General features: G+C 43.0%; 1 protein-coding gene across 1 annotated transcript in view; it reads right to left on the reverse strand.

The window, feature by feature from the left end:
* Window positions 1-14,239, reverse strand: part of LOC120044000 (zinc finger protein 385C-like) — a 72,366-nt gene that overhangs the window by 5,666 nt on the left and 52,461 nt on the right. Inside the window, exons 5-7 of the mRNA XM_038988593.1 lie at window positions 8,256-8,487; window positions 2,324-2,704; window positions 230-423 (exon numbers count right to left, since the gene is read on the reverse strand). Coding sequence (XP_038844521.1) covers window positions 230-423; window positions 2,324-2,704; window positions 8,256-8,487 — 807 coding nt within the window. The remainder of the gene's footprint in view (window positions 1-229; window positions 424-2,323; window positions 2,705-8,255; window positions 8,488-14,239) is intronic.

Below are 14,239 nucleotides of genomic sequence, written 5' to 3' on the forward strand. Positions count from 1 at the left end.
AGACCCAGTGTGTCAGATCTCTACATAGACTAGTGGCACACTGGCCTCACTGTGAGAGAACATGAAACCAGATCTTGTCCAGTCCAATCACCTCAGATCCACTCAGGAAGTCAACACACGGAATTATACCCCAGCTGTTTCACTTCTCTCCCCACTGCTGAACCCTGCTCACCCTGTGAAACACCCAGTCCTCCCCTGCCACCCTCCCCTCGACCCCGAGCCTCCTCACCTGGCTGAGCTGGGTCTCCGAGTTGACGTAGATCTCACACACCTCGCAGTGGAAGTTCTTGCTGGGCACCCCCACGCTGCCCTTTGTGCCCAGGCGCTTGCTCTTGCAGGCCGAACGCCCCCCAGCCCCCGCCATCTTCCCCCGGCGCCGCGGCTGGACGCTCTGGCCCTCCAGCATTTGTTTGTGCTTCGTACCTGGAGGAGTGGATTGGGAGAAAGAGAATGTCAGATACACTCTGGAGCAGGTACAGTATATATATACAGTTGAAGTTGGAAGTTTACATACACTTAGGTTGGAGTCATTAAAACTCGTTTTTCAACCACTCCACACATTTCTTGTTAACAAACAATAGTTTTGGCAAGTCGGTCAGGACATCTACTTTGTGCATGACACAAGTCATTTTTCCAACAATTGTTTACAGACAGATTATTTCACTTATAATTCACTGTATCACAATTCCAGTGGGTCATTAGTTTATATACACTAAGTTGACTGTGCCTTTAAACAGCTTGGTAAATTCCAGAAAGTTATGTCATGGCTTTAGAAGCTTCTGATCGGCTAATTGACATAATTTGTGTCAATTGGAAGTGTACATGTGGATGTATTTCAAGGCCTACCTTCAAACTCAGTGGCTCTTTGCTTGACATAATAGGAAAATCAAAAGAAATCAGTCAAGACCTCAGAAAAAGAATTGTAGACCTCCACAAGTCTGGTTCATCATTGGGAGCAATTTCCAAACGCCTGAAGGTACCACATTCATCTGTACAAACAATAGTACACAAGTATAAACACCATGGGACCACGCAGCCATCATACCGCTCAGGAAGGAGACGCGTTCTGTCTCCTGGAGATCAACGTACTTTGAAGCGAAAAGTACAAATCAATCCCAGAACAACAGCAAAGGACCTTGTGAAGATGCTGGAGGAAACAGGTACAAAAGTATCTATATTCACAGTAAAACGAGTCCTATATCGAAATAACCCGAAAGGCCGCTCAGCAAGGAAGAAGCCACTGCTCCAAAACCACCATATAAAAGCCAGACTATGGTTTGAAACTGCACATGGGGACAAAGATCGTACTTTTTGGAGAAATGTCCTCTGGTCTGATGAAACAAAAATATAACTTTTTGGCCATAATGACCATCGTTATGTTTGGAGGAAAAAGGGGGATGCTTGCAAGCCGAAGAACACCACCTCAACCATGAAGCACGGGGGTGGCAGCATCATGTTGTGGGGGTGCTTTGCTGCAGGAGGGGCTGGTGCACTTCACAAAATAGATGGCATCATGAGGAAGGGCAATTATGTGGATATATTGAAGCAAAATCTCAAGACATCAGTCAGGAAGTTAAAGCTTGGTCGCAAATGGGTCTTCCAAATGGACAATGACCCCAAGCATACTTCCAAAGTTGTGGCAAAATGGCTTAAGGACAACAAAGTCAAGGTATTGGAGTGGCCATCACAAAGCCCTGACCTCAATCATGTAGAACATTTGTGGGCAGAACTGAAAAAGCGGTGCGAGCAAGGAGGCCTACAAACCTGACTCAGTTACCCCAGCTCTGTCAGGAGCAATGGGACAGAATTTACCCAACTTATTGTGGGAAGCTTGTGGAAGGCTACCCAAAACATTTGACCCAAGTTAAACAATTTAAAGGCAATGCTACCAAATACTAATTAAGTATATGAAAACTTCTGACCCACTGGGAATGTGATGAAAGAAATAAAAGCTGAAATCATTCTCTCTACTATTATTCTGACATTTCACATTCTTAAAATAAAGTGGTGATCCTAACTGACCTAAGACAGGGATTTTTTACGAGGATTAAATGTCAGGAATTGTGAAAAACGGAGTTTAAATGTATTTGGCTAAGGTGTACGTAAACATCCAACTTCAACTATATATATATATATATATATATAAAATTGCAATTTTAAAGCTAATTTCCTGGTATTCTACACATTTTCTGTAGATTGATTTTTCTCAGTTTTAAAGCTAATAGCCTGTAATAAAAATAAATAAATCATGGCTTATGACGTGTTCTTATGCTATCTGAGGGGGCTGCGGGGTGTGCTACGCCAAAGACTGTCATGTTTGTACCACTGTTGTGTGCCTCCAGCTGGGATGTAGAGTTGACCGTGACCTTGCACACGGGACAGTGGAGGTGTGGCTTGATCCTCTTGGGGTCCTTGTCATCCTCACCCCCCTCTGTGCTGGAAGTGTCCGGCTGGCTGCCTGACTCCAGGGCTGTTCCAGGGGCCTCTGGGCCTTGCTCGTGGCCACTGTTGTCTGAGGCTCCGCTCTCTGAGGCCTGTGAGGAGGGGGACACCTCTCCCTGGGGCCCGGGGGACAGGATGGCCAGCTCCATGGAGGACACCTCAGATACAGGGGTCAACATCACAGAGCTGCTGCTGCCGGGGCTTTTGCCCAGCTTCACAGCCTCACAATTCACCACTCGCTCCAGGTCAGCAGGCAGCAGATCTGGGGAGGGGAAGGAGAGGAGGCAGTGGTCAGTCACTGAACACTACACTGGTGGTTACGGAAGAGTGAAGAGCTTAATGCCTGAACAAAGCCACCGAGGTCTACAGTTGCTGTGTTAATTAAGTCTGTACCTCGGGGTTAAAAACAAATGCCGATAGTATAGCTGAAATGCTAACACATGAAATGCATTGGTAAATGCTCATTCCAATGTACTGCCTTCAAACGCTTCATATTACAGAACATGTTTATAGATTATGGAAACAGATTGTAAAAGCAGAATTGCAAGCAATACATTTGTGAGTGAAAAGTGACATCAAATAATGGTTGTTCTCATTTGAGGCGAACTTGGAGAATTTGCTCATTTCTGTTCAGTCATTTATCTACAAATGACCGTGAAGCGTTTGAACATTGGAATGAGCATTTACCAATGCATTTCATGTGTTAGCTTTGTGGCATTTCAGCTATACTATCAGCCTTTGTTATTAACACGGAGGGACAGACTAGACTAACACAGGGTAGATTCTCTCTCTCTCTCTCTTTCTCGCTCTGTCTCTCTCTCTCTCTCTATCTATCTCTCTTCAAATATCAACTGAAGGTCCTAGGGCTCAGTCAATTTAAACAAATGCATTAACTGCCGGGCCCAGCCCATAAGTCACTGGAGCTCCATTACGCACGCACGTACGCGCGCACACACACACACACACACACACACATATATATTATGACGACATTTTGTGATGTTTTGGACTTCGTTGAGGGGTTTTTCGGCTGTTCAGGCACAGAATTTATTTTCTGGAGGCAAGCCAAAGGTCGGAGCCGGAATCTACGCCCCTTCATCTGTGATTGTTCAACAGTAGGGATCCTTTAATAAAGTCTTTGTTGTCATTCAACGAGAGACGACTCGTTTTCATGCAAATTTTCCATAGAAAAATACTGCACCAAACATCTTAGTTAGATGTAAAATTGCATGACTAAGATCTCTTCGGCAAAAACATAAAAATGAATGACAGACTTCTTGAGTCATCTTAGATTAATTCTGACTATTTTGAGGAAGTGCATACTGGCTACGTCATCTCAAAATGGAAAAACAGTACTATTGCCGTTATTTCTCGTTTTTAAAGCGAAGGCCTTTTAAGGGAGTTTGCGAGAACACTCGTTCAGTTCGGCTAGCCGAGTTCGTATAGGCGCCAGCCGAACTGAAGCACCCTCTCAAACACCCTCCACAATCCTACTGGCCCCATTGATTTTCTCTTCTAAATCCCAGAGTAAATTCATCATGGAGATAAGGACTCTTCCTTATCGTTCTCCTTCCGGAGGAGAAGGAACCCTAGAAGGCTGAGATTAGACAATCCTTCCTCTCTGTAATGTAATGCGAGACTGAACCCTGGGAGATTCAGGTCCCCCCTCCAGCAGGGGATTGGTATGATCCTGGGCTTATGTGAAAGACAAAGATCGGGCCACCCAAGAAGACTCTGGAGGGGATGGATAGCGATCAATGGATTTAGCAGGAGGCCCAGAGAGGAGGACAGAGGATTGTGGGAATAAGTCTCTCCTCAGACGCCTTAAACTCATGAAGGGTTTTATTCTGAGCAAGAATGTTTAAGGTATCATATCGGTGTTCACTTAAAGTGCCTACAGAAAGTATTCACACCCTTGACTTTTCCACATTTTGTTGTGTTACAGCCTGAATTTAAAATGGATTAAATTGAGATTTTGTGTCACAATACCCCATCGTTTCTAAGTTGAATAATTGTTTTGCATATGTTTACAAATTCATTCAAAATGAAAAGTTCAAATGTCTTGAGTCAATAAGTATTCAACCCCTTTGTTATGACAAGCCTAAATAACCTCTGGAGTAAAAATGTGCTTAACAAGTCACGTAATAAGTTGCATGGATTCACTCTGTGTGCAATAATAGTCTTTAACATGATTTTTTAATGACTACCTCATCTCTGTAAGGTCCCATTCCAGTTACTACAAAGATGCAGGCGTCCTTCCTAACTCAGTTGCCGGAGAGGAAGGAAACCGCTCAGGGATTTCACCAGGAATCCAATGGTGAGATTAAAACAGTTACAGAGTTTAATGGCTGTGATCGGAGAAAACTGAGGATGGATCAACAAAATTGTAGTTACTCCACAATACTAAATGACAGAGTGGAAAGAAGGAAGCCTGTACAGAATAAAAATATTCCAAAACATGCATCCTGTTTGCAATAAGGCACTAAAGTAAAACTGCAAAACATGTGGCAAAGTGTTATGTGTCACGGACAAGGTGTTATGTCCCCTTGTCCGTGAGAGATTTACATGGTTATCAAAACGTCACGTCAGGGTAAGCCTACACAAAACACAGCGCTTATTTTAAGTGTTTCCAAAATTCCCTATGGGAAAATGAATGGTGGAAAAACGATTGGAACCATTTCCCTGTTTGACCACTAGGTTTTATGGGTATTACGACACCTCCACTGAGGGGCTCTATAAATACTGTATAAGGACTAACTCTGTAGGAACTTCTGGTAAGTTCTTCCCACATTGGTGCACATTATACAGATAGATATAAAACATGATACAGCATGACTTTGAAATGTCCAACAACTCAAAATCAAATAGTATCCTTACCTCCTAGACCTCAAATGTCTTAAAAAGAAAAACGACCATGGCAGTGATGTTGCAGAGTAGCACGACACAGATACATCTTTGGGTAAGCACAAGGATTCCCTTCGGGCAACACCTTCTGTCAGTCAGTGTCCTCCTCACTCATTACAAATGTTCCCTGACTGACTGACTGAAGTGACTGTCACCCCAACGCTGGCTGTCAGCTCTAAGGCCAGTGTATTGGCAGTGAAGAGCCCCACACTGTCTGAGGAGTGGAGGGCTACAAATCCCTCTCCTGCCAAGAATCGATGTTCAGATCGATGTCTTGTTGCGAGTCATTCGCTTATTTGACCATGGAAAGGCAGAACAGTCCAATTAAATCAGTGTGTAAGGCTCAGACTGTAAACCGTGCAGTATCTGAATACTGTATCTGTAAACTGTAGAGTCAGAGAGTATTGACTACATGACAGAGCTGACTGTTGTCATGGAGCTAGTAGCTATATTCATATTCTGATTAGAAGACTGTTAAACAAGCTCACACACTAGCGGAGTAGTGGTGAGCCCTCACAACCATGTTCATTAAACCAGCAGTGTGTAAGCCACACACACGCACACACACACACCAGCTTGTCTAGAATCACTAGTCCGTGACACTCTTAAAGAAAATGGACAACTTCCTCAAGGGAAATCCACACTATATTTCATCATTACAGAGGCGTCTGAGTCCTGTTGCCCTTGGAGACAGCTTCAACAAAAGAGTCAATCAAACGCTGAGGTGATTGATGGTTGTCATTGACGATGCCGGCCGGCCCAGTGTCTCTAGGCACCAGTATGCCGATCTCTCTCTCTCGCGCTCTCTTCTCAAATGGTAAATCATTCAATAAAATAATAATAATCATTTATATCAGCCTAATCGAGGTGTAGATTACATGACACATGCCAGTGTTCTAACTTGTAACACAGCTGCATGGGATTTCTACTAAGTGCATCCAATGGCAATGTCTGTAGTGTGGATATGATGGAATCTAGCCCTTGATTGGTTCTCAATGGGTGACAACATGGGCATTTTGGTCCGATTGGCACCTGCCGTGCTGAGTTTGATGACAGACAGAGATCATTTCAGTGTTAATTTTGAGTGTTCTCCAATTACAGTTTGGCATTGTAACGCTCGCCGCCACTGGCTCGCTCTGCCGCATTTCAATTTCACATCGGGCCAATCACACAATGTGGCTTATTAAAGAGCGTACCTCCTTGCAAAATTGCCTCAGAACTGTAAAATGATTTACAACATAAAAAAACAGGCACAGCTTATCTACTTTCTCTTTCCACCGCCTCTCTTGCTCCCCCTCTCCTCTACCCCATCTCTCACTCTACCTTTCATTCATTTCATCTTATCTCTCATTTTCTACTCTTTTCGTCCCAGCCGCTGCATCCCCCCCTTTCAGACCATGCTCTACGACGACAGAATATTAAAATGAGATTTGATGAGAGAGAGCGTTATCTCGCTCCCAGTCCTTTGTCCAGTTTCTCCTCTCAAAAGGAGAGAGAGTGAGTCAGTCAGTGAGTGCTGGGGGAAAGGAAAGTGTAGACTCTCTCCCAACCCACACCTCACTTCACCCTGATACCTTCCTATCTCTCCTCACTAATATTCCCTCTAGCATCAGAAAGAAATTAGTTTGAAATTCAGGTCTTACAGTAATATGTTTCAGGCCAGAGTGGTGGAGGGATAGATGGAGGGAGAGAGGGATGAAGGAGGGATATACAGGATAGAGGAGGAAACTAGTCTAGCAGACATATCCTCGAGTCCCATCGCTGCAAATGGATAAACAGGGCTTCTGAAAGTAAATGAGATCAATCATGTAAAGTAATGGACGCTCTCTACTGACTTCAACAAAAGGCTACCACTACATTTCATTGTATTGGTCCCAGACTCAGGAGATACATTCATAGTCTAGTCAGGTCCATTGTGGGGAATTTCTCTCATGTCACAAGCTGTACGTATGCGTCCCAAATAGCACCCTATTCCCTATGTGGTGTGCTACTTTTGACCAGTCAAAAATAGTGCACTACATAGAGAATAGGGTGCCATTTGGGACACAGCTTATATAAGTGTGCTGCAGTCAGATCATTCCTTGACTTCACAGAACTCTTTAGGAACTTCTGTACAGGGACCAGGCCTTTCTCTACAAGCATGGCAAACAGAGGGGAAGGGTGCAGGGAAAGTAAATTGAGAAAGTTGGGGGTAAGCAAACAATCCCCCGGGCTCAGAGCCACCATCCACCACCACCACGGGGGACAGATTGGATATAAGGCCCAGCTGGGAGGGACCTGGGGACCACTGGAGGTTACGATTGGATGTTTGGAGGCACCGCCGTCCTATCCTCTCATACCCATGTTCCTGATCATGGTGTATGTGTGGGACAGGCCCTCCTGTTGTTAGACTTTAAACAGCAGACATTAAATAACACAGTAGAGAGGAGGGAGGGAGGGAGGGAGGGAGGGAGGGAGGGAGGGAGGGAGGGAGGGAGGGAGGGAGGGAGGGAGGGAGGGAGGGAGGGGGGGGGGGAGAGGGACAGGATAGCATCAATAAATAATAATGACAAAGTACCGGAAGAGATGAGAGAGTGATGGAGGGAAAGGGATGAGATGAAGGGAGAGGGATAGAGGAGGAGGAAGATGGGAGGACCGGAGAGAAATGGGAGGAGAGGAGACAGATGAAAGGAAGAAAAGGAGATTAGGGGTGGAAAGTGATGGAAAGAAAGTAGATGGATAAGAGGTAGGATGGAGAAGAGTAAAGGGGGAAAGAGAGGGATGAGGGAAGATAAGTGAGCAAAGGGGAAAAGCACAAAACATCAACAGAAAAAGGAAAGAAAAATTGAAAGAACGATCAACTACACAGAGTGAATATAGATAGGTTTTCTGTTCTTCCTTTTTCTCCCTCTCACTATCAGTCAACTTACTCGTTGCCTCCATCGGGCCTGTGTCCATGAGTGCGGGGAGGGTCTCAGTGGGAAGTGTAACAGTTGCAGCAGTCTTAGCCCTCTCCCTGTCCCGTTCTCGGTCTCGTTCCCGGTCTCTCTCCCTGCCTGTGGTCGTAGCTTCCCCAAGTCGACGCTGACGGTTCTTCTGGGTCTCCATGGCTTTCAGCTTCCGGGAATGTTTATGCCCCTTATAGTGCGCCTCTGCCTGGTTCTGGAAGGGACCCCACAGAGAGCAGAAACACCACAGGAAGGTTAGCAGTAGCACTTATCCATAAATTGCTGTAAGAAATGCACATTTAAAACACTCAAATATACAGTACCTCTGCAAAAATAGAGATTACATTTTCATCTTTACACACACAAGACCTGGGTTCAAATACTATTTAGGACATTTCAATTACTTTCAAAGACACTTGGAAGTGAATATTTAGATATTTTTTATTTGAAAAGACAAGTAGTTGAATATTGGAATGTATTTGGAAATATCTTGGAAAGTATTTGAAAATACTCCAATACACTGACTCAAATGCACTCCCATGCATTTAACCCAGGCATTTGTAATAGGCTATTTATAGAACATTATTTGAAAATACTTTTAAATAGAAGTAGTGGATTCGGGCCACATGATTTGAAAATATTCAAATACACAGAAAATAATTATTTAAATAACAAATATTCAAATACGGATTTGAACCCAGGTCTGACACATGCACAAACACACACACACACACACACACACACAAACACACACTGCTGCCTGTGTGAAGGAGAGAGTCTGTTCCTACCTGATAAGAGCACTGGCACAGTGGGAGGCCAGAGGTATAATTGCATGTGGAATGTGCAAAAAGAGACAGGATTCTATCTCTAAATCAGAATACTAAATAGGCACGCTGAGACAGACCCTGCAGACCGCACACACGCACGCACGCACACACCACACAAACACAACACGCTACATACCAAGCGTACTGTACACACGTGCATACACAAATGAACTGCGCACACACCCAGTAGAGAACACACACACTCTGTCACATTCTCAGACACGCTCAAAACACACACATACATTCTCCCAAATGGGCAGCACATTTTACCTTCACATTTTAATAATTCTCATGACCCAGCTCAATCCATGAGAAAATCCCCCGCTATCAGAGCAAATAGAAATAGCAGATGAATCGATGAAGAGATCTCTCATTAAAATGTAAACAGGCTTTGAGCTCAGACCTGTATTGGACTAATACCACCTCAGCCTTGTTGGAGTGATGGATGACTACAAAGAAGGATAAATGACTTACAAGGCATTACATGCCCCCACAAACACATACATACCCCCCACAGAGACTCAACCAACCAACCCAGGTTCTCTCTTTCTCTCTCTCTCTCTCTCTCTCTCTCTCTCTCTCTCTCTCTCTCTCTCTCTCTCTCTCTCTCTCTCTCTCTCTCTCTCTCTCTCTCTCTCTCTCTCTCTCTCTCTCTCTCTCTCTCTCTCTCTCTCTCTCTCTCTCTCTCTCTCAATTCAATTGACTTTATTGACATGGCAAGTTCATTATTACTTACATTGTCAAAGTATACATATCGAAAAATAAAAATAAAATATGTATATATATACAAAATATATATTTATTTATATATAAATAAATGGTGGGACCAACAGCAATAATAATAGTAGTAGTGGACATGGGATTACCATTAACAACAACTACAACAACAATATTAATCAGAACAACAATACATTAAAGCAATGGTAGTAGACCAGTGTCAACATGACTGAGAAGACACATGACATGGTATGAAAGACAAAACAAAACAAGATGGGAAATATTATCAACATTACTTTGCACTTTTCACTGGCTGTCCCTCAGGTTATGGCAGGAGGATACATATTTGGCTGCCAAAACTGCACATTTTGGCCTTTCACCCAATAAATATTTGATTTTTTCTTCATCTTTTATAGTTTCAAATTCTTTGTATTGAATTATAATTTTGGGAAAGAAATATTCTCTTAGGTCTGAGTATTTGTCACAGTGTAATAGGAAATGCAGCTCTGTCTCTACCTCTCCCCTGGAGCAGAGTGAGCACAGCCTGTCCTCTCTGGGCAGCCAGGTTTGTCTGTGACGACCGGTCTCTATAGCCAGATAGTCTGCCACCATGTACTGTCTGTTTAGAGCCAAATAGCATTGAAGTTTACTTTGATTTTTTGTGGTGTCTTTCCAATAGGTGATATATTTTTCTTTTTGTTTTGTGATGATTTGGTTGGGCCAGATTTTCTGAGGGCTGTCCTGAGGCTCTATGGGGTTGGTTTGGGTTGGGGAGCCTCAGAACCAGCTGGCTGAGGGGACTCTTCTTTGGTTTCATCTCTTGACATTGTAGAGCTGTGTGATGGAATGTTTTGGGGTCACTTGTTATTAGATGGTTGTAAAATTTGATGGCTCTTTTTTCTATTCGAATGAGGAGGGGGTATTGGCCCAATTCTGCTCTACATGCGTTATTTGGAGTTTTTCTTTGTACTTGCAATACAGTCTTGCAAAACTCTGCATGCAATATTTCAATTGGATGTTTGTCCCATTTAGTAAATTCATTATTAGAGAGTGGACCCCATACTTCACTGCCATATAGAGCAATTGGTTCTATAACTGATTGAAACATTTTGAGCCAGATTCTATTGGAATTTCGATTTTGATGTTCCTTTTAATGGCATAGAATGCTCTTCTTGCTTTGTCTCTCAGCTCATTCACAGCCATGTGAAAGCTACCTGTGTTGCTGATATTTAGTCCTAGATATGTGTAGTTTTTGGTGTGTTCTAATAGAACTGTGTCCAAATAGAATTTATATGTGTCATCCTTATTTCCGGACCTTTTTTGGAATATCATTATATTTGTTTTTTTTAGGTTAACGGTCAGATCCCAGATCTGACAGAACCTGTGAAGACGATCTAGGTGCTGCTGTAACCCCTCTTTAGTGGGAGACAGCAGCACCAGGTCATCTGCGTACAGCAGACACTTGATATCAGTGTTGTGTAGGGTGATACCAGGTGCTGCCGGTTCTTCTAATGTTTTTGCCAATTCATTAATGTAGATGTTAAATAATGTTGGACTTATTGGGCAGCCCTGTTTCACTCCCCGCCCCTGAGAGAAGAAGTCTGTTTGCTTGTTGCCAATTTTAACCGCACATTTGTTTTTAGTGTACATTGATTTAATAAAATCATATGTTTTCCCTCCAATACCACTTTCTATTAGTTTATAAAAAAGACCTTCGTGCCAAATTGAATCAAATGCTTTCTTGAAATCTACAAAACACGAGTAGATTTTGCCTTTGTTTTGGTTAACTTGTTTATCAATTAGAGTGTGCAGGGTGTAAATTTTTTAGAAATCCAATCTGGCTTCTGCTCAGGGCGTTGTGTTCGTCAAGGAAATGATGTAGTCTGCTATTTATAATACTGCAGTTGCTGTCCAAGTTGCTATTAACGCAAATTCCTCTGTAATTATTTGGGTCAAATTTGTCTCCATTTTTATAGATTGGTGTGATCAATCCCTGGTTCCAAATATCGGGGGAAATACCTGCAGTGAGGATAATGTTGAAGAGTTTGAGTATAGCCAATTTTAATTTGTGGTCTGTATATTTGATCATTTCATTTAAAATACCATCAGCACCACAGGCCTTTTGGGGTTGGAGAGTGCATAGTTTTTCCAATAATTCTTCTTCTGTAATTGGGGTATCCACAGGATTCTGATAGTCTTTGACTGCTAATTCAAGGATTTGTAATTATCTTGTATATCTTTTTGTTCTGGGCGCTTTGTTATATTGCTATCCTCATGATGAGGTTTGTTTAATTTATTCCAATTCTCCCAGAAGTGGTTTGATTCTATGGATTCCTCAATTCCATCCAGCTGATTTCTAATGTGCTGTTCCTTTTTTGTTCTTAGGGTGCGTTTGTATTGCTTCAGTGTTTCCCCATATTGAAGGCGTATATTTTTGTTGTCTGGTTCTCTTTGCAATCATTATCAAACCATTTTTCATTATCTGTTATTTTTGGTTTGCTCTTATGCTTCTTTAGATTAGCCAAGGAGGCTAATTTGTCAAATATAAAGTTTATGTTCCTAACGGCCAAATGTACACCTTCATTGCTGAAGGAGAATGTTAAGGCTAAAAAGTTGTCCAGGAGAGATTGTATTTTTTGGCTACTAATTGCTTTTTGGTAGATGTCTGTACTGTTTGCACTCCATCTATGTGTGTGTGCCTGTTAAGTACCATGTCATTTATTGGGCCGTGATGCTTCATGGTTGGGTTCTGCTCTTCTCAGATACACTGTGATTTTACTGTGGTCTGAGAGAGGTGTTAGTGGGCTGACTGTGAAGGCTCTGAGAGACTGGGTTTAGGTCGGTGAGGAAGTAGTCTACAGTGCTGCTGCCAAGGGATGAGCTGTAGGTGTACCTACCAAAAGAGTCTCCTCTCAGCCTGCCATTGACTATGTACAGACCCAGTGTTCGACAGAGCTTCAGGAGCTGTACTCCGTTTTTGTTTTTCACTTTGTCATAGTTGTTTCTGTGGGGGTATATGGGGAGGGAAAGGTTGTTGCTTCCTGGTAGGTGTTTATCCCCATGACTGTTAATCGTGTCTTGGTCTTCTGCTGTTCTAGCATTCAGGTCTCCACAGACCAGTAAGTTGCCTTGGGCCTGAAAGTGACCTCTCTCTCTCTCTCTCTCTCTCTCTCTCTCTCTCTCTCTCTCTCTCTCTCTCTCTCTCTCTCTCTCTCTCTCTCTCTCTCTCTCTCTCGCTCTCTCGCGCTCTCGCTCTCTCGCTCTCTCTCTCTAACAAATAGTTAGCTCAGAATTCATCAATTAAATGCATTCTTCACTCTGGCTGTCTGTGTGCTCTGCTCTGTCATGATCTCATAATTATGACCTCACAGCCGTCTCTCTATCCAGCTCCTCTTTAGAATTCGAAGAATTTCCTATCTCGCCATATAAATGCAAATAAGTCAGAAAATAATCCAGGCCGCAAATAGACCTGAAATGAATTGTGGGGAAGAAATTAGAAAGAAGAGAAAGAGTGGGTTCTACTTTGATGGGCAAGCCAATGAAGGAATCCTAAGTGTTAGAGAGAAGCGTGGAAGTGACTCACCCTGTTCAATTAAGCTTCTCTCACACAATGAGACCTTCTCATTAGAATGAATACAACACACGGATGCTTCTTTTGGTTTTGTATCTTCTCTCAACTGCCTCAGCCTCCATAATAACCTTAATAGCCATGGTACCGCACACACACACACACACACACACACACACACACACACACACACACACACACACACACACACACACACACACACACACACACACACACACACACACACACACACACACACACACACCTCATATGACAACAAAGCAATGTGGGTGAAAGTAAAAACCAAGACAGATCAGATCCATCAGAACCATGTCTATGGCTATATGCAGTTGAATATGTCCACTGTGTACAGTATTAACAAACCAAATGATGTACATACTGTTCTGTGTCGGGAGCTCTGGCTATAAATAAACCAACAGCAGCCATCAACACTTCTATAAACACTACTTGGACTATAATATTTCACCATGTCGTCTGACTGATCGGCCGTGAAAATGCTTATGAGATTATTGTGCTGTGACAAATCAGCTCTGCTCTCTTTCAGCCCCCGTACGTTCTCCGTTCTCCAGTCCAACTCCGAGCCATACAGTACGAGACACACGGAGAGACAGGGAGACACAGGGAGTGTGAAATGAACATTAGCATGAGCACTTAGCATTTTAAAGGCACTGACTGTCACGTCACACTACCAGACATGAATGCAGGCTTTGAGACTCTTTCTGTAATGAAAAGCGCTATAGAAGTTGAATAAATTCTTATTATTACACGTTCTCTATATAAGGCCTCTGCCTAGATCACTGTCTGACTATTCCATGTGCTACATCGAATGTACG

Source organism: Salvelinus namaycush, chromosome 3, assembly GCF_016432855.1.
Source record: "Salvelinus namaycush isolate Seneca chromosome 3, SaNama_1.0, whole genome shotgun sequence".
Lineage (NCBI taxonomy): Eukaryota > Metazoa > Chordata > Actinopteri > Salmoniformes > Salmonidae > Salvelinus > Salvelinus namaycush.